Below are 27,390 nucleotides of genomic sequence, written 5' to 3'. Positions count from 1 at the left end.
TTGTCCTTTATTTTGTTTATGTGATGTATCACATTGATGGATTTGCGAATGTTGAACCATCCTTGTGCCCCGGGGATGAACCCCACTTGGTCGTGATGAATAATCTTTTTAATGCATTGTTGTATTCGATTTGCTAGAATTTTGTTTAGGATTTTAGCATCTGTATTCATCAGAGATATAGGTCTGTAGTTTTCTTTTTTTGTGTTGTCCTTACCAGGTTTTGGTATCAGGGTAATGTTGGCCTCATAAAATGAGTTAGGGAGTACTGACTCTTCTTCAATTTTTTGGAAGAGTTTGAGCAGGATTGGTATTAGATCCTCTTTGAAGGTTTGGTAGAATTCACTGGTGAAGCCATCTGGTCCAGGACTTTTGATTTTGGGAAGGTTTTTGATGACTGATTCAATTTCCTTACTGGTGATCGGCCTGTTAAGATTTTCCAGTTCTTCATGATTCAGCCTTGGAAGGCTATATGTTTCTAAGAACTTGTCCATTTCTTCTAAGTTATTAAATTTGGTGGCATATAGTCCTTCATAGTATTCTTGGATAATCCTTTGTATTTCTGTGGTGTCCGTGATAACTTCCCCTTTTTCATTTCTGATTTTGTTAATTAGTGTCTTCTCTCTTTTTATCTTAGTGAGTCTAGCCAAGGGTTTGTCGATTTTGTTAATCTTTTCAAAGAACCAGCTTTTTGTCACATTAATTTTTTCTATTGTCTTTTTGTTCTCTATTTCATTTAGTTCTGCTCTGATTTTTGTTATTTCCTTTCTTCTGCTGACCTTGGGTTTCGCTTGTTCTTCTTTTTCTAGTTTTTTAAGGTGTAACATGAGGTTATTTATTTGGGATTTTTCTTGTTTCTTGAGATAGGCCTGTAATGATATAAATTTCCCTCTTAAAACTGCTTTCGCGGCATCCCAAAAATTTTGGTAGGATGTATTTTCATTGTCATTTGTTTCTATGTATCTTTTGAGCTCTCCTCTAATTTCTTCTTTGACCCAGTCGTTCTTTAAAAGTATGTTGTTTAATCTCCATGTATTTGTGTTTTTTCCTGCTTTCTTTTTGCAGTTGATATCCAATTTCAAAGCTTTGTGATCAGAGAATATGCTTGGTATGATTTCAATCTTCTTAAATTTGCTGAGGCTGATTTTGTGTCCCAATATATGGTCTATCCTTGAGAATGTTCCATGTACACTAGAAAAGAATGTATAGTCTGATGTTTTAGGATGAAGTGCTCTATATATGTCAATTATGTCCAATTCATCTAATGTGTCATTTAGGGCTGCAATTTCGTTATTTATCTTCTGTTTGGATGATCTATCCATAGCTGTCAATGATGTATTTAAGTCCCCTAGTATAATTGTGTTTTGGTCAATTTCTCCCTTTAGTTCTGTTAGTAGTTGCTTGGTATATTTCGGTGCTCCCTGATTGGGGGCATAAATATTGATGACTGTTATGTCTTCTTGTTGTATAGTCCCCTTTACCATTATGAAATGTCCATCTTTGTCTCTTGTTATCTTTTTCACCCTGAAGTCTGTTTCATCGGAAATCATTATGGCTACACCTGATTTTTTCTGGGTACCATTTGCTTGAAGTGTCAATTTCCACCCTTTCACTTTGAGTCTATGCTTGTCCTTGTAGCTGAGATGTGTCTCTTGTAGGCAGCATATGGTTGGGTTTAGTTTTTTGATCCAATCTGCTACTCTGTGTCTCTTTATTGGTGAGTTCAGTCCATTTACATTTAGGGTGATTATTGATATGTGAGGATTTCCTGTCATTCTGTCTTTAGTTTTCTGGTAAGGCTGTGTCTCCATTGTTTCTTTGCCTTTTTGTTGTTGCCTGTTATTTCTGTGTGGTAGTATTCTATGATGTTTCCCTCTGTTTCTTCTTTTATTACAGTATATATTTCAGATTTGGATGTTTTTTGAGTGGTTACCCTTGAGTTTATGTAAAAGAAAGTTTGATATTTAGAGTATTCCAGTTTCTTCAGTACGCTTACTTTCTCTATTCCCATATTCCAGTTCAGGCCTTTACGCTCCCCCTTTTTATGTTTCGGTTGGCACAAGTTGTCCCTGTTGATGGTGGTCTAATAGCCTCCTTTAGTATTTCTTGTAGTGCAGGTCGTGTATTAGAAAATTCCCTCAGCTTCTGGATGTCTGGAAAGGTCTTTATTCCTCCTTCATATCTAAAGGAGATCTTTGCGGGATATATTATTCTTGGCTCATGATTTCTCTCTTTCAATAGTTTGAATATTTGGTTCCATTCCCTCCTAGCTTGTAGAGTTTCTGCTGAAAAATCTGATGATAGTCTAATGGGCTTTCCTTTGTAAGTTACCGTCTTCTTTTCCCTGGCTGCCTTGAGGATTCTTTCTTTATCATTGATTTTAGACAGCTTCAATACAATGTGCCTTGGTGAAGGCCTGTTGGGATTGAGGTAATTAGGTGTTCTATTTGCTTGTTGGATTCGAGGATCCAGTTCTGTCCACAAGTTTGGGAAGTTCTCATCGACGATTTGTTTGAATATATTCTCTGTTCCCTTCCCTCTTTCTTCTCCTTCTGGTATACCCATTATTCTTATATTGCTCTTTCTGATGGAGTCAGAAAGTTCTTGTAGAGTTCTTTCATTTCTTTTAAGTCTCAAGTCTCTTTCTTTTTCCCTCTGTGTAAATTCCAGGTTCCTATCTTCGATGTCACTGATTCTTTCCTCCATCTGGTCAACTCTACTACCTAAGCTGGATATTTTATTGTTAATTTCTTCTATTGAGTTCTTAATCTCCAGAAATTCTATTTGTTTCTTTTTCAAGATTTCAATCTCTTTTGTAAAATGCTCATGGTGTTCTTTGATTGTGTTTCTGAGTTCATTAAACTGCCTTTCTGTGTTTTCTTGCATCTCGTTCAGTTTTTTCAGAATTGCGATCTTGAATTCTCTGTCATTTAAATCACAAAGGTCCATATCTCTAAGTTCCTTTTCTGGAGACTTTTCACTTTCTTTCTGAGCTATCTTGTTGCCTTGGTTATTCATGGCAATCACTGATTTACTATTTCTCTTCCTAGACATCTACAGGAGTGTCTTCTGCAACAGGTTGATAGGTATGCGAAGAGCTTTTGGAGTTCCAAAGCTCTTTCTGCACCAGATTCAGAGCCCGTTTGTTTCAGCAGTTCTGTTTACTCCTGCAGGGATCCGCCCAGATAGGTGGGGCCAGGGGCGGGGTGAGTTGTGAGAGGTGGCCCAGAGCAATGGCGGCGACCAGCACCACAGCCAGTCCTGCTTCCACAGCTCCCTCCCCTTTGCCGGAACTAGTTGAGCTGCGAATCTGTGTCTGCGGTCCACAGTTCTCAGAGCAGCAAATATTCTGTCCTTTGATCCGACACTGCTACTTTATCGCTTCTAGCACCGGGCAGGTGGGGGCGGGGCGAACTCTGGGAGGGTAGGGAGGGGGCGGCTAGTCTCCGTGCCTAAGGCTTCCGTTCTCCGCTCGGCAGTGAGGGCTTAAACCACCGATTTCAGCCCTCTTCCCTCAGTCTTTGCTCCGAGGTCTGCCGTGAGCGAGCGTTGGGTTCAGCGGTTTTGTATGCTGCCCCCTCAGCCCTGTGGGCCGTAAGCGGAGCCCTAGCAGTCCGAGTCCTTCCCTCTCCCGCAGCTGCGGAAGATCCGGGATGCAGCAAGCTTGGAGCACTGAGCTAGGTCTGTGTCCTGCGCCCGCGCGGCTCCGTCTCCGCACTTCTCCTCTCCCTCCTCCCCCGCTCGCGCGATTCACCCACCTGGAGGTGAATTCAGTAGTCGGCCTCTTCGTCTTGCCTGTCTGCTGTGCAAGGAGTCCTTTGTGGAGTTATTGTTGTCCGATTCGTTGTAAATTCCAGGGGAGCGTTACAGAGCCTCACCTCACGCCGCCATTTTTTTTCGTCTCCAAGTTACTCTGATTTTTAAAGCAGTGATTACCAAACTAGAGTGAATAGAGGCACCCAGGAAGCATTTAAAAAAAAAATAAAGATTTCCTGGTTCATGTTGTAGATATTCTGAATAGAATAGGGCGCAAGGTTGGGTAAGAGAATCTTAATTTGACCAGCAATCTCAGTGTGTCTGGAGGACAGCATATGTTACCCTTTTAGAAATCTTCAAGTATAAACTGTGTCCTCTGTGGCTAAAGAGCTCTCTACAAAGGGGCTGGTGTCCCCATTATGTATTTTCTATTCCGTTCATAGAAAAGCAGAAAATGATGAAAGGGATTATCAAGGTCGATGAGTGTAGTTTCCCCAACTGAAATGACACTATGTAATAGTAATTTATCTAATTTGTCTTTGGCCCCTGGGAATGAGGGGGAGAAATACAAGAAGAGGAAAGAGACGGGAGTCAGAAGAGGGAGCTTACAGAGGGAGCAAATTATATCCCTGGCCTAAGGGCCAGTTCTTAGAAAATGCTGCTCTGGATCACTTGTTGAAGAAAACTATATAATTCTTTAAGTCTACATATTGTGTTCTTATTACAATTGTAAATCCCTGAGAAGCAGATAACGATGAAAGAAGAAAGTCTTTAATTTTTTGCTAACATTAGAACAGAAAGGCAAAAATTGCTTTTCATAACGAATAAAATACCAAGCCCGTGTTTTTCTTTCAGGATTCTATTTCTTGCTATGTGCTACTCTAACAAACATTTTAATCAATGCAATCCTCTGTTTATTGTGCTGTATAGGAGATTACACACTGATGTTAAATTTATGTCAGCACTGCCTTAACTAAAAGCTAAAGTTGTTTTGTTGTTGTTGTTGTTTGTTTTTTTTAAAATAAAAGCTCAGGTTCATCTGGGTTGTTCAAGGAATAAGCAGTCATGGTTTCGGGCAGGTTCTTCTCCACAGAATATCAATGTTTGTTCCATCAGATTTCCTTTCAGTTCTCTACGTTAATAACAAAGTGGCAGTGGAAAATCCTATGTGGAGCCAGAAAACCGCGTGCTGTGTGCAGGCTCTGCTATGGGATTGTGGTGGGGAACACTGAACAAGTGACAGAGTCCTTTAGGCTATTTTCCTTACTGCAAAATGAGGGCAACATCCATTTCATAGAGATTGTGTTGGAATCAGATTATCCTTATACGCAAATATTTTGTAAGCTAGAAAATGCTGCACATGTTTAAAGAGTTTTTCACGATACTGGATGTAGTGCGTTAGGATAGCAGTATGTAGTTCGGTAGGATTCTTGCATGGAAATCTGGAAACCTGTGCCTGATGCATTGTAAACAGTCGGTACATGGTTTTTCAATGGAAGCTAAACCTGTGCTCCATGAGACAGAGTATACTGGTTTGAAATAAAGATGTTAAATACTTTACAGAGAGATACAGTCCTTAGATAAGAAACGAACCAAGTCATTTATTTTGCAGAAGAGTTTATTTGCTTTCGTAAAGATACGTGGATAAGAAGTTGTTGCTGATAGTCTTAAATGTTGAAATTCATTTTTCCTACTCTGACGATGCAGTCTCAGTTAAAAAAGTTAACTGTATTAATGGTGCATTAAAAAGGTCAGAGAGATTTCAGATTCACTTTATAGTTCATGGCAACAAGAGTTCTCATTTAAGCTATATTAATTGCAGTTTAATGCAAAATAAGAAAAAAAATTGCCTGGCCTCGCTTTATAACGATGCTTTTGTGACGTGTGAGGGGCAGTGCCCTTACTCATACATTCCTCACTACGTGATGGTGTGCCACAAGCTGGAACAGCACTGGGTGCTGAGAGGGGCTCCACAAAAGCAGTCTTTAGTCTGTACCCTTCTGCTACGTGCCTGGACAACTAGAAACCTAGCAGGTGTCTTTCACAGGACTGCAGGAAAATAATATGGTTGCCTCAGCCATAATAAAAGTATAAAATTCTAATATTTCCAGATTTGTAGGCATGACTTTAATATCAGGTTCATCTCTTAAAAAGCACAGAACCCACCCATGTAAAGAGCTGAGTGCTGGGGCAATAATTATACGCAAGGCACAACCCTGTCCCCACGGAGCCTCTGTTTCGGCGGGAAGACAGGCACATTAAGAAGCAGTTACAGGGCAGTGTGTAAGCCCCGGACTGGGGGAGCTCATAGGAGAACACCCCCCGGTCCAGGGAGGGGGCTGTGACAGGGACTTTGTCAGAGGAAGTGACACCCATGCTGGGAGCTGAAGGGTCAAGAGCAACTGCAGTTCAGTGACCTGTGAGATTTGATTCCGAAGGATGAGCTGAGCCAATGAGGTGCTTGCTCTCAGGAATTTGAAACCTGAGAGTGAGGCATTTGGCAGTGACAGGTGTGTGAAAACAAGAGAAAGGGAGAGGCTGGAGCCACGCTGATGGCCTTGTTTCAGCCACAGTTCTGAAAATCCTGAATGAGAAGTCCATGAGCAGAGAAGAGATGGAGCAAATTCTAACAGAAGCAGGGCAGCTGTGAAGAATGCCTGTGGCCCAAAGAGAGGGTGCTGCCTTCTTTTCTTGTTTTGGTTCCTAAGAAGCCTGGTTTTGCTCTTACTTTCCTGTCTTCAGAGTCTTAAGATAATTTTTAGACATAACCCTGCCTTTAATTGAGCTATTTTGATTAGGACTGCTAGATCATGAAGTATGCATTTCTTATGCCTTCACGAAACTGCCTACAGTTCTCCAAAGTGGTTTAATCAATTTACAGTAGTGTTTCAAAGTTCCAGTTTCTTCACATCCTTACCAACATTTGACGTGGTATTTTTCATTTTAGACATTTTAGTAGGAGTCATGTAAAAAAAATGTTATATAACACATTTTAAATCCTGTACTCTCATATGACCCCTATTATTCACTGTCCTCAGAGAAAGTCATGTTCATTTGCAATTTGAAGCCATTTTTATTTGGTAGCCCTGCCTGAACACCCCATCTCCCTCTCCCATCTTTCCACCTATTTAAATTCTGCATAGATTCTAGGATGTCATCCTTTAATCCTTCATTTTTCCTTAGTCTATCATTTCTTAGAACTCCATTGAAATTTGATGTTTCTATTTCACTGTTACTCAACCATATAATAAGTGTATGTGTTCTCATCACCAATGCTATGAAAATGCCCTTTTGGAAGATAGGGAACTAGATCTTATTACCCTTCAGCACCTGGAAAACTGCAAAGAGCAATTATTCAACATTTACTGAATTCCAGTGATGCTCTCCTATGTGTGGAGAAGTGTAGTGTAGTAAGTAGCTTTCTTTGGCTGGTCCTGGGGAAGGTGAAAGGCAGGAGATGTTAGTGGTGATATAAGCAGGTTATGCCTGGAAAGGGCTTTTCATTCCTGCTCAGCCACAGTAAAACCCTTTTGAAGCATCAGTGGTAATTCAGGAGCTGAAAATAGGGGACAGCCTAGGGAGGGGCAGGACAGATCACTGAAACTAGTGGGTAGGGTGCTCCACTGTGGTGGCGAAGGTGGTTTACATCAAGGCTGGTATATTGACAGTTTAGCGAATGCCCTTCCCTACAGGATGTAATGTGGGTATAGTCAACCCAATGTCCTATATTATGAAATAATGAAGCATCTTTTGGTGAATGCAAAAGAAGGATCCTTTGAGCAGCAACAGTTTATAAAACAAGCAAGTGCTGTGTCGTTCTGCTTGCAGTATGTGATTTTTTCCATATGTACCTATCATAGACATCTTTCTAGGACAAGGAAATACTTTAGACTTACCTTATTTCTTAGCCAAAAAGATTTTTTTCAAAGGCAAAGGACACAATCTCTGTATATTTTTACACTTAAAGCACTCTAATTTTTCTTTTTCTTTTCTTTTTCTTTTCTCTTTTCTTTCTTTTCTCTTTTCTTTCTTTCTTTTTTTCTTTCTTTCTTTCTTTCTTTCTTTCTTTCTTTCTTTCTTTCTTTCTTTTCTTTTCTTTTCTTTTCTTTCTTTTTTTTGATAAGAATGAAGATTTAAAGAGCCACCTGCTTTCATTAGGTGCTATTTAATGCATGCCAATTCCCCCACAGCCTCTTCTTTCCTTTCCCTTTCATGTATTTCCTGGTTTATCAATGAAAATACATGACTAAATTGTTTAAGCTGAATTCCTGGCTTTCTGCATATTCCATTTTGTTGACAAGATATCCTAGAAGCTTCCCTCCTGTTAGCAGAATTCATGGTAGAAAATTAGTAAATAATTCATTTTGGTTTTGTTCCTGCTTTAAAAAAAAAAAAGAGAACCCAGCAGGGCAGAGATATTCAACATATTTCATTTCTGAAATTTTAGCAGAAATAAACAAGATGATGAGTTTGAAATGTAATTCACAGTCAATGAGTTAAAAAGAAACACTTTAGTTGCTGATTACAGCTAGCTGGACTAGCCCCCTAAAACGCAATTAGCTTTTGGCGTGATTCCAAGGGGCTTCTTTATGTTTAAATTGCAAAACTTTTCCAATTCTGTTTCAGTATTCAAGTAGTTTTTAAGCAACATTAATCTGAATTCATATGCACTAGAAGATGGTGATATCTTTGGGTTTCTGTGGATAATTCATATGCATTAAAAGGGGTAAATTAATAGTATTGGGGTAAGTTAATAGTCTTGACCTTCCTAGTGTTATAGGAAGGGAAGTTGCTTTCAGTCTGTGGTTTACTTTACTTTTTTAACCTATTTAGGTTACAGTCTGTTTTAAAAGTCACAATGAACATTTTAAGAAAAATATTTCAATAATTACATTGAGATTGTAACTTAAAAAATATGATTTTTTATATTTGCTTTTTGTCAGTATGGTATAGCAAGTCTAGAAAATACGAGAAACTGAGAACAACTTGCCTGGCAAGAATAAAATGTAAACTTAACATTAACATAAAAATTTCTGCATAGTGTTTGCTGTTGTTCCATGGTCAAGAGGCAGCAAGACGTAAGAAACTGTTCCTATTGCAATGCTGTTGCCTTTTCCAATATTTTCCACTAAAACAAATTTTTATTATATGCAGAATCAAATATGTACAAAAGTAGAGATAATGACACAAAGACCCTCTCCATGCTTATTATCCAGTTTCCACAACTCATGGCCAATCTTGTTTCATTCATATCCTCACACGCTTCTTCCCCTTTGCTTCCAGTCCATCATTTTGAAGCAAATCCCAGACATCATCTCATTTCATTTGCATATATTATAGAATATATTTCTAAAAGACAAAGACCGTTAAAAATATAACCATAATACTATTATCACACTTTAAAAGTTAACATTGATCCTCTAGTATGATATATTCAATCAGTGTTTCCATTTTTCTCTGTCTCATAAGTAGTTATTTTTAATAGCTGTTTGTCTGAATTAGCATCTAAACAAAATCTGCCCATTGTTTGCTATGTCTCTAAGTCTCTTTTAATGCGTAGGTACCTTTTTCTTTCTGCCTCCCTCCCTGCCTCCATTCCCCGCCCGCCCCCCCCCCCCATTATTTGTTGAAGAAACTGCCATCATTTGTTCTTTGGGATTTGCAACGTCCTGGATTTTGCACATTGCATCCCTGTGGTGTCATTTAGCATGTGCCAGTGTTTTCTGTTTGGTGTAAACTGGTAATAAAGGGCTTGAGCAGATTCAAGTTTGTTTATTTATGTATTTATTTATTTATTTATTTATTTAGTTAGTTAGTTAGTTAGTTTTGACAAGACTCCTTCGTAGGTGGTGGTGTCTATATCCATCAGGAGGACATCTGACTGTTAGTTTCCCTTTCTGTAATATTAACATTGATTAGTAAGTTCTAGGCACCTGATTTAGCCTGATCCATCGATTATAAAGTACTCCTACAGCTTTTCATCTAATAATTTTTGCAGCCATATGTAATCATTGCTTATAACTATTATATCAAGAAGTAGAGACCTTCTTTTTTAAAGTAGTTTTTAAGACCTGGAGTGTAATTGAGAGACAAAGCTGCGTGATCTTCAGAAGAATGCTAAGTTTGATGGTTCAGCATTCTTCTTTAAAGCTAAGTCACAGAGAATCTTTCTGAGCTTAAACAAAAAAATGTAAGAAAAAAGTTGGTAGCTTCAGCTTAGAAGCTCTGTGAGAAAAAGACAGCCAAAGTAACCCAATCAGGTTGGCATTCTCCTGAGGCAATCCTCCGGCCCAAGCCTAAAAGAGATATGGCAATTGTTTTGGTTTTCAGTGTTGTTAAATAACAAAGCTTGGATTTCATCAAAATTTCAGTATGTACTCTATTTCCCTGAAAGTAAGACCTTTCTGGAAAATAAGCCCTAGCATGATTTTTCAGGATGACAGCCCCTGAACATAAGCCCTAATGTGTCTTTTGGAGCAAAAATTAGCATAAGACCCAGTCTTATTTTCGGAGAAACACGGTACTATACTACCGGTACATGAACATTTTATTAAAAATAACAACAGAGAGCAGAGAGTTGAGAAACACCATTGAAATATCTCCACTCCTTCAACCCATTTTTCTGTTCTGGTTTGAGAGTTGGGACAATGAATAATCCCCATCACTGAGCCTCACCTGATCACTGTTAATGGTTTTCCCCTGCCAAACTTGGAGGGTTAGGAGGAAAGGGAAGGAGATCAGTTGGGAAGGTCTGGGAAGGATGTTCCAAACCAGTAGCTACTTGCTGAGAGGAATTCAAGGTGATTTGACTCATCATACTGGAAGGTAACTTACAAATTCTCTCATGTAACCTCTTTGCCAATCCAAGGATCCCTCCCAAAGAATCTGACAAATGGGTGAGGAATTTTTTAAATCACATTCTGCACTCTTATGGTGCTCATCTCATTCTGCCTCTGTAATTCTGTACATCTTATTTTCCCCGTTGGTTTGTACATTCCTTGAGGACAAGGAGTGTATCTAATTATTCTGTTTAACCCCATATAGGATGTCCAAGATAAACACAGCTGGACATTGTGAAAGCAGTGAAAATTGATTTTATTCAGGAACTGCTGACAGTAGGGGAAAGAGCTGAGCACCCTTCTGATTTGAGCAGAGGTGATTGGGCATTTTTAAAGAGGAATGAGAGAGGGGGTTATGCTGGGGCTCAACAGAGTCAGAGAAGTGAAAAATGACAAAGGGTTGGTCAGTGTAAATGTGATTAGGCTGGCTAAGTCTGCCTGCTGGTTGACGGTATTTGAAGTTAGGACTCTATCCTCCCACAGAGACTGGAAGACAGCCCCTATGTGATTACATTTTAATGCAGTGACTCTCAGGTCCTTTTGAAAGACATTTCTGAGTTGTAAGAGATACATATTCACGATTGTAAGCCCTATGAAGTAAACACTCTAAGAAAGGGAGGTCAGGGGACTGTCATCAGGTATTAGGTAGAACAAAAGGTAAATTCTCCAGGCAAGGATGAGCTTTCTCCAGGCATTTTAATGGTGGGGGTGGAGGAGTGTGGGGGGCAGAGGGGGGGTGGCGGTGGTGGGAACTGGTGTCATCCTAGGATATGGCCTTATGCTTCTGGGAGCCAGCCATGCTAGAGTTTGGTCATCTCCTAGTGCAGAGGTTTGGATGGAGTTTGTCACGTGCTGAGAGTTCTGAAATTCTCCAGGGTCATGAATTTGTGTTGACTGAACAAATTTTAATAAATTCAATTTTTCTACTCCAAAAGGAAGAGGGTCAGTTAGAATGCTTTCCATTTTACCTTAGTGCCTAGACACAGTCAGGAAACAGGATATTATTTTCCTTATTTTCATCATTTTCCTTCCTTAGGACCAGCAGGCTATTCCTATTAGCAAGGACAACTAGCTATAATTGCCTTCTCTTAAAGGCTAGTCCCTTCAGTTATGAATAAGAGACTTTATCTCCCTACCCCAGATATTTTGATTTTTTGGAAATAATTCAATATGGATAAATCTGCTATAAAATGTTAATCAGTCTGTTATAAAAATGAATAAATACTTTCATATCTACTACAGGATTCAGAGCAATATTAAAAAGGAACAATTCAGATATATCTTACCCAGGAAATCATACCCAACAATGTAGTATTTCTATCACAGGAGCATACTTTCATCACACTTTTCCTTCATAGCATTTATCTCGGATTATAGTGCATTTATTTGTAGGATAATTTTTAAGTATATGTCATGAAAACTGTTCTTGTTGAAAGGCCAGCATATACCACAATGACTAGAACCTATTAGATATATTCCAAAATGATCAAGTTAATGAGTAAAGGAATGACTGATGTTCCATATTACCTTGTCTTTTTCTGTAAGATAATGTTGGCAGTATAAAAATGCTATTGAATACAAACAGAGCGAATGAATGCTTACGAAATGTCATGAACCTTGAGTTATGTTTCAGAGATTCTTCTTCTCTTTGTAGATTCCTTACCTATTCCTACCTCCTGGCCTTCAACGTGTGGCTTCTGCTTGCACCTGTCACCCTGTGCTATGACTGGCAGGTCGGCAGTATTCCCCTGGTAGAGACCATATGGGACATGCGGAACTTAGCCACCATCCTTCTGGCAGTTGTGATGACCTTACTGAGCCTTCATTGTTTAGCAGCCTTCAAGGTAATTTTCTTAAAATTAAAATGAACTCTGCCTTTGAAGAGAGATACTCTGTACTCAATATTGCTTTTTGTTTCTCATCAGGGGCTCTGGGTCTAAATTGAATCTACGCTTTTGTCTAAAAAAAAACTTGATGTACTTCATATTTTCCTAGTAGGTAATGTATAGTTTAAAGACCTTAGCGGGATTAACAGACCATGGTCACCTTAATTATATGATTTTCTTTTACTGTTTCTACCAAAACCCTATAGAAATTGGATCTGAAATTTAATGTTTGCAACCAAGAAATTTTTTTCCTGCTGTGGTTGGCTAATTCTTGAAGCAGTTTGTTTGATTTCATGTAATGATAAATGGGATAATGATAATGTATTCATAAGTGCTTAAAATATGGTTAAGATTCTATTTCCACTATGACGCCTGCCTCAGTTAGTTGGGTCTGAGTCTCACTTCAAAAAAAAAAAGGTATGAAACTGGAAAAATCATTGCATGCAACCATTTCAAAAATGATCAAAGAACTTGAAAATGTTTTCTTATGAAAAACAGCTACTGCAGTGTATGAGATGCTTCCTGCCTGAGGGTACTCCCATCCCCATCCCTATTCCCCCACCTGTCTGGTGTTAAAAACCCAGAGGTTTCCTAGCTAGAGGTGGCTGGTTTGGTTTGGGAGGATATCAAAGCAGCTAGAAATTTAAGGGGGAGATTTTGGAAGCAGAAAGCACTAGAAGGGCTGAGATCAAATGATCTCCACACATTTGTGGCTGATTGCTAAACAGCGTGTGTGCACATGGTACTCCCTAGGGAGCACAACAAAACTGAACACTTGGGGAGACTTGCTTATTTGCTGCAAATTTACATGAAGTCTTGATTCCATGCACAGTTTGGGTGGCAGAGTGTAGAAGTTCCACTGACTTGACTTGTGCGTATAACGTCTGTTGAAATCGTTGGCTGATCACACAGCTATGCAGGCTGAAGAGAGATTCCCCCAGAGATCCAAGTAAAAGGGAAAAAAAAAAAAAAAAAGGAGAAAAAATTTCAGCTCTCTACAGAGAAACAGGTTTTTCAGTTTGAGTCCAGGCAAGTTTATCAGATAAATGAAACGGAAAAAAACAGAAAATTTCAAAAGAACAAAATAGAATAAAGAGTCATCACAATGTATGACATACAATACTAAGTTTTTAATCAGATTACTGGACATATAAAGAAACAGGAGACTGTGACCCAAACTCAGGGAGAAAATAGTTGATAGAAAATGGAATAGAATCGAGATTCTGGATCTAAACTCACCTTTATATGATCAATTGACTTTTGACAAAGTTACTGAGCTAATTCAATGGGGAAAGGATGGTCTTTAAAAAAAACTACTGAAATAGTGGAATATCTGTAAGGAAAATATCTGAATGTTAACCCTTATCGCAAACTGTACACTTAGAAATTAATTCTAAGTGGGTCATCGTCCTAAACAAAAGAATTAAGTAACACCAAAAATGCTAAGAGAAACTTTTTGTGAATTTGTGTTAAGCAAAGGTAACACATAAAGTGCAAACTACAAAAAAGTTGATAAATTAGACATCATCAGAGTTGAAAATGTTGCTCATCAAAAGATAATGTTAATTAAATCAGAGGCCAGCCACAAATTAGAAGAAAATATTTGCAAAATATATATCTACAAAGAGCTCGTATCTGGGATAAAAATCTCTTAAAACTCAATAATAAGACAAATAACTCTTCAGAAATGGGCAAAATACTCAGACACTTTACAAAAGAAAATATACAAAGATTAATAACACATGAAAAAGATACTCAGCATCATCAATCCTTAGAGAAATTCAAATTAAAATCACAAAGTGATATCACAGCCACTAGAATGAAATAAAATGAGCAAAGCATTCCAGCTATGGTGATAGTAAGATTTAGCTCTTCTGTGGTGGCTTTCATCCTGAGAATTCTTTGCAAACATTAACTAAAGCCTTTGGCAATACTTGGAGGCCATTGCACTTTCTACATTTTCTTCTTTCAGAGTTTGGAAACAGGGGTTTGGTGTCTAGCTTATTTTTTCATTGCTTGGCCTGTCCTTGATCTATTTCTACACTAGATGGGAGATACCGTGTTTCTCTGAAAATAAGACCTAGCCGGACCATCGCCTCTAATGCGTCTTTTGGAGCAAAAATTTATATAAGACCCGATCTTATATAAGATCCGATATTATATATATTATATTATACCCACTATTTATTATGTTATTATATTATATTATATTATATTATATTATATTATATTGTATTGTATTGTATTGTATTGTATTGTATTATATTATATTATATTATTATATTATACCTGCTATTACATTGCATTATATTATATTATATTGTATTATATTATACCTGATCTCCTATTATATTAAAATAAGACCGGGTCTTATATTAATTTTTGCTCCAAAAGACGCATTAGAGCTGATGGTCTGGCTAGGTCTTATTTTTGGGGAAACACGGTAGGAATCAGGTATTAAAAGTCAGACTAGTGTAACCTCTCAAAGTGGGGATAATCCTATTTTTTCTATGTGATGATAGTTACAAAGGACGTGATCTTAAGGGCTCTGACTCCAGGACAATAAAAAGTAGGATTAAACTTTTATGAAAATAGAGTGCCTGCTTTATAGACATCTTCTGTGCTACAAAGGAATAATGGATGAAAGGTTTGTAATAATGTCAGCAAAATAAACACAATTCTGTCCATCTAGGATATTTCCAAATGATATGTTACTGCTTCGAGAAGTATTGGATTGAAATTGTTTTATAATCCCTGGCTATGTCCTTAAATGTTGAGATAGTGAGGCCATACACTACATTACCAAGAAAAAAACAACAACTATTGAATAAACAAGCGTACACATTGAGTCCAGGGAATCATGGAAATATTTCTTTTGTTTTCACCTTTGATTGATTTTCAGTCATATAAAAGCCACCCTGGTTTGTATTCAGGGGAGAGTATATTGTCTTTACCCTCACTACTTCTTCCTCTTTAATTCTCCTAATACTGATTGAGCATCTACTCGTCGCTGGGATTAGAGCGGTGACAAAATGAAGGTCTTGTATGCGTGGAGCTTACACTTAAAATATGTTGTTATATGCCAAGTGTTAAAAGGGTTTTGAAGACGTCTGGTCTCACAAATGAAGTGACATTAGAACAGAGACATGAAGGCAGTGAAGGAGTGAGCCATAAGGCTATTGGGGGACGAGCACTTCAAGTAGAAGGAAAGCAAGTCTCAAAGCCCTGAATCAGGAAAGTACTGGAGTGTTCACAGAACAGCAGGGAAGCTACCATGCTTGGAGCAGAGTGGACCAAGGGTAGAGCCAAAAGAAATGATGTCAAAAAGATAATGGAGGGAGACAGAGAGAGAGAGAGAGAGAGAGACAGACAGAGAGAGAGAGACAGAGAGAGAGAGACAGAGAGAGGATTAAGCCTTGATCTTTTAAACCTCCGCCTACTTTCCCTCTCCTGCTAGGATTCTTCTACTCGGCCTATGGTTATGTTGGCACTCAGGTGGTTTTGTATGGTTTTCTTATTGATAAGACCAGGTCATGGAAGGGAAAGAGCCTGGAGAAAGAATTCAGGGTCTTTAAAGAACTTAGATGCTTCTCTATGTGTTGGTAGAGGGTAGGAGGTGGGGATTGAAGGATAGGGGCAGCTTAGAGTCAATAAGGATCTATAAGACATACAAATCTTTCTTTTGCTAATATTAATTATATGTTTTGGAAGGCATGATATGGTCATATATACTCGCAGTCTTTGTTTCTTCTCCAATTTACCAAAATCTTCTTCTGTCGTCCTTCCATGTTATCAACCAGAGCTCCGGAGGAGGGGCTCCTCATCTACCCTGCTACAATTGTTTACCCTTATGTGACTCTTTAATTACTATTTTAATAAGTGACTTTACAAAGCGACAAATTAACACGTCATAAGCAGGTGTGTTATTTCCCAGCCCCAACCCCACTCAATCCTACCCTCCGTACCACAGGCCTCCTTTGAACATTTGTTCTTATATTTTTTCACACTTACTGAAAACAAAAACAAATTCTTTCTCTACAGAAGTAAGTTAAGTTAGATGCCATTACACACTGCAGCCTCTTCCAGGCCACTTGTATTACGCGTCCAGTTGGAGTATCCCTGGACGTAAGCAACTCAAAGAGTAGATGTTTGACTTTTGTCAAGCTCTCGTCCACGACTGAGTGGGAGAACTAGGACACAGCATCTAAGAGTTTTCTTTCTCTAGAAATTGCTGCAGGATTAATTCAGATTAATTCTGGTTTGTTCTGCTTTCATGGCAAAAGAAATTTAAGACCTCAAAGAGTAGTTTATTATTTATCATAGAAGAGCTCACTTGGCATCCTTGAGAATGGAAACGTAGAATTTGTCTTATTTTTTTGTCTTATTTTTGTGTGCCTCCACTTCATCTCCTCCTTCTGGTCATACCCTTTATTCACTAAGAATATATCTGAGCGTATACTGTGTTTCCCCGAGAATAAGACCTAGCCGGACAATCAGCTCTAGTGTGTCTTTTGGAGCAAAAATTAATGTAAGATCTGGTCTTATTTTATTATAAGTCCGGGTCTTATCTAATCCATCCAAGATGCATTAGAGCTGATTGTCTGGCTAGGTCTTATCTTCCGGGAAACACAGTAATGTATAATGTAGAGAACAATCTAGAAATTCGTTATTGGATCGAATTCTTTTTACCCATGGATTTTAAAGTGAATTAATTTTTTCTTCCTCTTTGTGATGAGGATAATCTCTGTTGGAATGTATGTACAGTAGAGATAAATAGTATTGAAGCTATGAAGTCTGATTACTCCATTCTCTTCTAGGAATACGGAATGTTTTTATACCTGGAGCACCATAGGCTGAAGATGCTCTCAGATTTTTCTTTATGACTCTTACAGAGACTGTATGTCAGACAGGGAAGTGGCCAGTCTAATTAGGATTGTTTAGAGGAGTCAATACAATCAGTCCTACTCTTTATAATTACCTTTCTCCCATGTCTTCTAATGTGATTTTCCTGCATTACATAGGAAAAAACCACTAAATTATATAGAAGAATTAATTTATTTGTTATTGATTCTCTATTACATTCACACAGTGAATGTAAAAAGGCATTTTTATGGCTTTTATAATCTTGTGGCATACTTTTGAAAGTAAAACTCGAGGGGAAAGGAGGGCAGTTAATGGTAACTTTCCTAATACTGACCTCAACAATGAGATGTCTTTTGAGAATGAATGTCAGGGGAGGTGCCCTTACCCAAATATGGGTCTTTCAGGGTCACTGTTTTTCTATTCATTCATTCATTCATTCATTCATTCATTCATTCATTTATTTATTTATTTATTTATTTATTTATTTATTTTTAGGGGAAGTCACGATTTTGTCCCACTCTATCTATTCACTGTCTTCCACCTCATACCCTTGAAACCAATACAAATCATAGGCCACATCGCTGGGCCCTGGAGAAACTAGTCAAATTCTCAGGTCTGCATGGGGACAACTCTGCAGCCTGCGCACTGGAGTTGACCACCAGTGACAAACCTGGTGGAAGTAGAGAGGTCGGATGGGGTGGAACCAATGCATCTCCTCACAGGGGAGATGCCTTCATCCAGGATTCTCCCTTCATTCTTGTCCCAGCCTTGCCTTGATTTACTTCCATCTAGTCCAAATCATAACCCCATCAACATACTGAATAAAAGGACAGCTATTTGGTGGACAAACAGAGATTGTCAGCTGTCGATCTCCTGCATTAAAACCCCCACACATCTCAACAAGGAGGTAAGATTAAAATAAGAGCCACTACTGGAAAGTGATTATTTGGTCATAGGCTTTCTTACCTCATTCCAAAAAGGTCTTGGAATAGTTTATGCGGGTAAATACAGTACAGTGGGATAGTCCAAGAGATAGGAAAGCTTCTATCTCTGCCTCTGCCTCTCCTCCTTCTCCTTCCTCTTCTCTCTCTTCTTCTTTTTTGGAGGGCTTTGATGGTCATATAGTCTCTGACAACTCTTCAGCTTTGCCATTGTAGCATAAATTAGCTGACCCCTAGTATAGAACACTGAATTACCACAGACCCATACAGTTGAACTGAACATGCTTTCAGATTTCTGGAAATTATTGTGCATTTTGTTTAGCCAAATATTAGGTTACATTATTATGGTGGCATCCTGATTACTATGGAATAACTTTTAAATTCCAGAATAGCCATTATAAAACCTGGTAAAACAAGCATGTTGTTTTAATATACCAAGTGGTAAAATAAAATTGAACTTGAGGAATAAAGATTGTCTTTAATGGTGAATGGCTCTGTGCCAAGGTGGTTTTTGTTTTGTTTTGTTTTGTTTTTTTCTTTCTGGCCTATATTTCGTTTTTCAGTTCTCATTCTCTGCACACTTCATGTACTCCATCCTTTTTCTAACTTCAATTCATGAAAATCCTCCTCATACTATCAGCTTGGTGCAAAAGTAATTGTGGTTTTTGCAATTATTTTTAACTTTTTAAACCGCAATTAATTTTGCACCAACCTAGTATTATAGATCCAATTTTTCAAGCCCATTTACAACCGACCCAGTTTGTCCTACTTTGGAACCACTGCAGTTACTGATGGAAGCAGTCCTAATGATATCCTGACGTTCACCTGTGCATGACCACGAGTGCCATTGTCTGTGATGTTTCTCTGTTTCAGAGCTGGCCAGACCACAGACCAAGACTCTTCTCACTGCACTCTGCTGGCTTCCCCACCCGCCACCTCTTTCCCAGTAGTGATAATGTCCTGCTGCTTGGGTCACAGTTTTTCAGTTAGTAGCTGTAGTCAACTTTGGCCCTTCAGGCATGCTCTAAGGCTGAGAGTTTTTCTGCTGATAGTTTTGAAATGAGCTGACCGCTTTATCAGAGGCAGTGTTGGAAAACAGAGACATTGGATTTGCACCGCCGTGTAAAAAGGAACATATTAAAGGATTCATGGTGATTGCCTTTTTGCCACATACATTGATGTCATTGGTTTGCTGTATGGATACAAATTGTGGCTTAGGTTCTGTCCCCTTAATTTCACATGGCTGTCCTCTCTAAATACACAAGCACAAACCTCAAGTCAGGGCCAGCCCCGTCTGTGTTAGAGGCAGCCCAGGGGTGCACGTGGAGGAGCACCCCCAGATCAAGAGTCCTGGGGCTGGGAGGAGGGGAGGCTGTAGAGGGGTGTGACGAGCCCTGAGCTTAGTCTGAGGCCAGGTTCTGCCTCTGACCCGCTGTGAGGTCACCTCCTTCAGCCTTGCTCCTGCTCACAGCGTAGGGTCGCTGGGAGGCTGACCAGGGCGAGTCCCATAGGACACTCAGCATAGCGGCCAGCGTGTGGGAAGCACTGAGACCTGTCAGCTGTCCACAGTCTTTGCTGTCATCGTCATCATCACCATCGTCATGACATTCGCACAGCTTAAAGCCAGAAGCACAATAAGCGTTCCTGTTTTCATTGTATAGGAAAAACTAGACTTGAAACAACATAATTCAGTTGACTGCCTTTTTTGATTCCATATATTTTAATACATAATCATGCTTTACATGATCAAAAATGTTTGCAATGCTCCTGAAGATTAATCCTGCTCCCCCGCACCCCAATCCTCTTTTTATTCCCCATCCTAAGTAACAGATGTTAAATATTCTTGACCTAAGAAGTAATGATAGTAACATATTTTCAAATTTGTAATGTTGTAGCATATTTTGGAATAATGGAAGTAGGTACATTCAAATGTAACAGAAGGGCAGAATCCTAACATAAAACTTCTCTGTTAGTTAAAAAATGAATGTTTATCAAGAAAAAAAAATAGTGGCAACTATCACTGACTTATTTACAAATGAACATGGAAATTATCACCTAAAACTCCAAACTATAAAATATCATAGACATCTTTAAAGGTATTTGAAAGTTTAGCAACACTAGGCAGCATATAAGAAAGGAACCACTGTCTTTTGTTGTTTTTGTACTTAAAACTTGCTGTCATTTCTGGATTTCTCCATCCCACTCAATGGTTAGTATTTGAGCAAAATAGACACCAGAAATGCAACTTTTTATTCAGTGGCTACCTGAAAGTCAGAGGCCTGTAAGCAGTCTTCCCAAGGCATCCCTTTTTGTCCATTATTAATATGTCACCTGTGAATCCATTCTCCTTGGGCGGCATCTGAACCTTATACAAAGCCTTCTTCCTCATGTTCTGTGGAATGTGAAGTTCAGGTGTTCCTGGGGCGTTCTGCTTGGCTTTTGATCTAGGCCAGGCAGGAGTTTTCCACATCATTAAATGTTTGTTTTATTCTTTGCAATTACATTTTCACAAGTCATACTCTTTAATACAATGATTTACCTACCCCTCTGATGTTTATACCTTAGTTGGAAGACTCATTGAATTTATTAATGGAAGAATTAGCTGCATAATGGCAAAAGAGAGTTTTCAGACCGTATTTCTTTTTCTTGATTGTATCCATTATGATTCTCAGCAAGATTTCATAGTCTATATTATTACTTGCTTTTACTCACAGTAATTGCTACCTTTTGAGTGATAATCTTAATTTTTAACTTTTTATTTCTTTTAACTTAATGATTCATATGCTCATAAAGGCAGCTCATTAACACTTAGCCTTACAATACTTCTGATTTTTTAAAAAGTCCTAAATAAGTCAAAAGACAATTTTGTGACCCCTGGGGCCATTCTGTCTTTACTATTTCCATTCAGAACATAAAATTTCTGTTTAAAGGAGCACACCTTTTTCCATCTAAAAAAAAGAACAAAAGAAATATGTAATTAGGACTCCCAAAGGTAAAAGCAGCTAAAACAAGTCCCTATAAACAGTAAGCCAGTTGGAAATTACTTTTTGTATTGGGAAATATAAAGGAGACTGAAGTGATTGATTGCCAGATTCTTTAAGTGGTTTGTTGTATTAGATTGGTGCAAAAGTAATTGTGATGTTTGCAATTATTTTTAATCTTTTAAACTGCAATTACTTTTGCACCAACCTAAGACAATACCCAGTGAGCTTATAAAAGGATGGCAATTATAATAAATACAACCTGGAGAGAATCAACCCCCTCCCATAAAAGCCCTGAAATTATTTATTTTTACATATGCTTTGCCCTTAAGATGCAGCAATGGGGTATTAGAAAGAAAACAAGTTTGTACTATGAACTTTAATGTTGCAATATCTACATTATTACACAACAAAATGTTGACGATAAGGTCTTCAAACTTCTTTTTCACCTGAAATATAAGAATTGGCTTCTTGTTTTTCCCTGAAATCATTGCCTACTATGAAATGAGTGTTGTGGCTGACTCTTTCATCTCCTGCGAGTTTTTGTTTATTTACCACCTTCGAGTTTTTGCTTATTTACCATCTTCTCAATGAAGTCTATCCAGATCATCATGTTTAGCACTGCAGTCCACTTCTTACCCACTTTAGATGGCCAATACCCCTTGCTAGGCTCCCCCTCTCTCTCACACAGAGCAGAGGGTGTGAATTTGTGTGTGTGTGTGTGTGTGTGTGTGTGTGTTTTGCTAACTGATGTCTTCCAAAGAACCTAGAATACTACTGCCTGGAAAATACAAAGGAGATAGAAGTTATCAATTGCTAAATTCTTTAAGTGCTTGCCTATAAGCAAAGTGCCCAAAGAGACTATGAAGAGATGGCAACAATATGTATTTGTTGAATTAATAAATAATCTGTGACCACATTATACCAAGAGAACCGTTACTAAGGATGGGGAAGTTTTCAAGAGTGCTCTGACAAGGCGGATGACTCGCGGGGAGTGGCCCATATACCCTTGGGGCTCCTGTACTTTCTGTGTCTCTCACAGGCAGGAGGGGCCTGATTAGCATGAACAGTCACAGTTAGCAGCCACATATATAGCTGTGTGATGGAAATAGAATCTGGTCTTCAAAGCTGGCAAAATATTTAGAGACCAGCAGAATAACTTTGTAAGGTATATGCAGGTGCCGAATGGTGCACTTGGAGAGGAAATGCCTAATGGAAAACAGTAAGATAAAATATTAGCTATTTAATTTATTGCCCACTCACTGGTTCCAAACAATATACTGACTATGGAAAATAAACATCAATAAAACCCAGTAGCTGCCTTGAAGAGCTTGGTTTTCTCCACTTCCATTCCATTCTTCCCACGCCCCCCCCTCTGGGAGAATTATCCTTCTGAACACAGATAGAAGCTACACATGCCTCTCACCTGCCAAGGAACCTTCCTGATTTCAGGACTTACCCGGCCCGGAGCCAAGATGATGCCAACGGATGGCTTGAGGAAGTTCTCTAAATGCATAGTGATTTTTTTTTTTTTTAACTCATGGAAAATTGTGACCAGCTATTCTACATCTGCCATGGGTGAACAACAGAAAATATGTTTCAACTGTAGCAGGAAGGCTGTAGCTAAGATGCAGGGACAATTTCCTGTTTCTAGACAGCGAGATGATTTTGGGTGGTTATAGAATCTCCTAAGGTGGAAAACGTTAAATTCATTCTGCCTGAGCAATTTATACCAGCTCTTCTCAAAACAGGTTCTAGCATCACACAGGTCATGAAGTAAGGTTACTCTAAAGAAAGAATCTGCATTTTAGAAGCCCTAGGTTTTAAAAAGTTAAATTTTTTCTTTCTTTTTGTTTTCTTTTTTGCACTGGAGAATTTCACAAAGCCATTACTGTGCTCTAAGCAGCCTTGTGAGTTTCCAAATAGGGTGCACAGTCAATGGCATTTCTCAAGTTTATTTGAATTTGGAACCCTTTTTACGGGCTTCTTTCAGAATCAGTGTTTTTGATACATACTTTCGAAAGTGTTGACATAGATATATGAGGCTGGTGGATAAGAAGTTTGAAGTCCATTCTTGCTGCCTTCTTTGTACCTTCAGAAACAATAGCCACCACCACAACATTAGCAAAATAATTTTCATATTATCATCCCTTCAGCAGTACCCTCTGAAAACGCATTCCTTTTAAATCATTTATTTTAGTTAGCATTTCCAACCAGTCAATGGCAAGTGCAAGGTACAACCTTGAAACAGACTCATAGAATCATGTTTTCCATTGTATTAAGGCTGTAATTAGAGATGTGCAGGTGGGTGTTTGATATAATGACTGTGAGTGCTGAGACTCACGATGGTATGAGGAGACTACATGGCCATCCGTAAAATGCTGCAGTGTGAGGGAGTGAATGTCACCTAAAATATCATAGGTATGAAGTGACAGTTTCCAAAGTTAAAACCAAAGTGACACTGCTTATGTCTCTCCACATGTAGTTTTCCGTGTGACTGGAGAAAGTTAAAAATTGTATCTTCACCTGCTTAGCTGTTGATTTCAAAAGAAGGCACTTGACAGAATACTTTGTTTTACCATTGTAGAAAGTGAGCTGTTCTTGCCTCAGAATATAGTTCCTTTCATGGAAGGTCTCTGTAGGAAAGCTGGAGGACAGAGAACGGACTTCCTTGAGCTTCATGATTAGCCAGTGTGTGACTGTTTGCTAATAAATGGTTGAACTTTTGGCAGAATTTAATCTAAAACTTGCTTTCATTTTTTGTAATCCGTCTGGCTCTAATTTCCAGCAGCCACCCGTTTGTACAAAAGGAGCTTGCAACTTTAAATGGCCAAATTGGCCAGTCAGTTTTTGACCCAGGACTCTGGCATTTGGTATTAAAAAAGTGATTAATTGGGAAGAACATTTATTAATGTCAGCCTCCCTAGCATTGCCTTGAAAATTCTCTCCATATCAAGGTAAGCCCAGTCCCTTTTGATTTCCGTGATTCTGGCCAGTGAACTCTAGTTTTCTGCCAATTAAATTTAAATGCTCGCTGTGACAATGTCTACATTTGGGGATAATTCAATGCCAAGGCTCATTAGAGAAACACTTTTGCCCTTTGTTTTTCTTTCTAAAACTTTTTTTTTAACCTTGTAAATATTTCCCAAGGGAAAAATGACTCCCAATGAGGAATTATGTGGTCAAATTCTTACTTTTATCTTTATGTCAAACCTCATACAGATCTGTTTAGCAGCTTCTCTCTTACATACATTTTATTCAAGTTGTTACTGTTTAGTGGAAAACAGCCCTAATGAAACAATGACAATAAGTATTTAAATGTCTTAACTCAGAAAAGTACAAGTATTTGATACTATTTTAAAACCAGGGCCTTTGTTTCTATCCTTTGCTACATTCATTACTTCATTCAATTTGCCCTGTTAAGCTGTGGTAGGTAGGCTGTTTGGATACACAGTTAACGGTGAGGGAAAAGCATTATTTAATCAAGTCAGTTATTTGTAAAAAGAGCTTTTAACAACATCTAATGAAACAAAATGATCCATCTGACTTTTAACACTCTATGTTCAGAAGCATGGAAGTGGGTCGTATCCAATGAGATGCAACATATTTTGATTATGGAAGATACTTTGATTTTGGATGGGTATATTGACAGATAATAGGAATCCAATCCTCTATTAGTAGTTCCTCCAGAAACTCAAGTGTACAAGTAAGTCTCACTTTTTTTAGCCGTTAAGAGAGAAGCTTACTACATTTCTTTTTGCTGTCATACTTGTAGATCGTAATATTGAAGTAAGCTAAACATTTCTCTTCCATTGGTTTGATAAAGTGTGGTGAATTATAGTCTTTAAGAAAGGCTGCTCTAAAATATTTGGATCTTTACTGTGTGGAGCTGTGGGATTTTTGTGGCACCTTCTCTTGATTCATTTCACATTACAGAGGGAAGAGACTGTCTTCTATGTGAGAATCCCAAGTGAATCATACTTTTAGTGAGTGTGACTCACTGTGAAAAAGTAAAATATCTTGTCTCTTACAAAAATAGTGTCCTGCTTTGGAAGGTTTTGACAGAGGAGCAGCTCCTTAACACAAATATTTGAGCAATTGACTTCTGCCAGGCATGTATACAGTGGTACCTCGGTTTTCTAATGTAATCCATTCCAGAAGACTGTTCGAGTTCTGAAACATTTAGAACAGCCGACAGCTAGGCCTCAGGATCTTGCACTCAGCGGAAGCCTCATGACATGTTCCACTTCCAAGGTGTGTTCGAAAACCGAAGCATTTACTTCCAGGTTTACGATGTTCGTAAACCAAAATGTTTGTCAACGGAGACATTCGGAAACCGAGGTACCACTGTATTTCCATAGGAACAAAACTATGTGTGAAAATGCATCTAATTTTCCTCTGCCACTTTCCTCTTCATCAAAGCTCAATTCACTCAACTTTACTTGCATGGCTAAATCTATCCTAGTTTCTAATTGAATTCTTACACAGGGAAAAAATTGTTTAATCGTTCCTGCCTCCCTCCCGCACTAAGTCACCTTATTAAGTTATAGCTCTTGACCTAGAATTCTGTGGCATTACTTGGGTCATCTCCATTTTGTCACCCTGAGTTGGATAAGGTGAATGTGATATAAGACTTGGGCCCCTAAGCAGTGGTCTCTTTCTCTCTCTCTCTCTCTCTCTCTCTCTCTCTCTCTCTCTCTCTCTCTCTCTCTCACCTGCCCTCGGCTCTGGACAGGGCTCTAGGCACAAGATTGAGCTGCTGATGTGTTCTCTCATTGGTTCTCACAGGCACCTTGTATAGTGCACCACTTACCCTCCTCTAGACAAGGCCACCCCCAAATGTAGGGGTGTCTAATGGGTTTCCTGGAACCTTCCCCAGCTCTTCCTTTCTCCTGAGTCCACCCAGCTAGCTTTGATGTCAGCACATATGAACACATATCTCTTAGAGCAACAGACACCACTGTTTTGATTTTACAGATCCACTCTCCTGAGTGAATTCATGAGATACGTCTCAAGATTGGTTATCATAGTTTTACACTCCTGAAAGATTTATACATAAACAGTTGGTATTAGAAATGGAAGCTTAGAGCACTAACACGTTACAGCGCATGTGTAGACTGAAATTTAGAAGGCCTCTGTCTCATTTAGCTGTCCACTTAGCTTATTCATTGTGCCTATGCAGTCACTAGAATATGAATGTTCTCTTATTTTCTATACTGAGAAGGGCAGTTTCATTATAGTATTTAATTTCATATATCAAGAATAATCATTATCTGCCTCTCAAGACTTCTCAAACATAATTTTGACTTACAATTCAATTACTAAGACCAGTCAAATAAATGACTATATTTTACACTATTGTCTCTGGTGGACATGGGTATGTCCTTTCTTTCAGAGGCTGATGGTCAGAATAAGTAGGTGGACCATCTGAAACCACTCATGCGAAGAGAATCCTTGACAAGGAACATGTATGTTGTGCCATACATCCTGCCAATCCCTGTAGACTGTAAAATACATGTATCTGCATTTATCTGGCAAAGTGAAACAATGGTGCCCTGTGTCACAGGTTTTGGGGGTGAGATTTTCTAGATTATCACAGCAATGCTGTGCTTGGCAACGCTGAATTACTGGGTCTTATCTGCTGTCTGTGTTTCTAGGACAAGACCAGAGGACAGAGAAGGGCTGAACCACCCCGCCCCGTACTTTCTACCCCCCTCCCCCACACACTTGACATTAGCTTTGTAGTCCAAAGCCACATGGCCTGTGAGAAAAGGACAGGCTTGGAATGAACCGGTTTGAAACCCTTGTTTCTCAGTAATTGGATCAACTTAGATAAGTATCTTAAGTCCTCTGAGCCTCAATTTCCTTATCTATAAAACTGGGGATAATTACCTACATTATAGTATTATCATGAAATTCCAGTGAGACAATTTAAGTCAAAGTGTGGCATATGGTATAAGTGTAGGAAATACTCATTTTGTCTACATCCTCTACCATTTGCCACTTTTATTGCCCCCTTTGCAGGTCTCCTTCCCATAGTACACGTAAAATAATTTGTAAGTTGAACACGCTTTTAGAAAGAGATCTTGTCTTGTCCTTTTCTTCCATCTCTCTAGACTTCCTCACT

General features: G+C 38.6%; 1 protein-coding gene across 1 annotated transcript in view; it reads left to right on the top strand.

The window, feature by feature from the left end:
• Positions 1–27,390, top strand: part of TMTC1 (transmembrane O-mannosyltransferase targeting cadherins 1) — a 234,329-nt gene that overhangs the window by 118,121 nt on the left and 88,818 nt on the right. Inside the window, exon 8 of the mRNA XM_081058527.1 lies at positions 12,247–12,436. Within this exon, the coding sequence (XP_080914653.1) occupies positions 12,247–12,436 (190 nt within the window). The remainder of the gene's footprint in view (positions 1–12,246; positions 12,437–27,390) is intronic.

This window comes from Rhinolophus hipposideros, assembly GCF_964194185.1.
Source record: "Rhinolophus hipposideros genome assembly, chromosome: 9".
Taxonomy (NCBI): Eukaryota; Metazoa; Chordata; class Mammalia; order Chiroptera; family Rhinolophidae; genus Rhinolophus; species Rhinolophus hipposideros.
The sequence above is the reverse complement of the archived record's forward strand: the minus strand, read 5'-3'. Positions and strand labels throughout refer to the sequence as shown.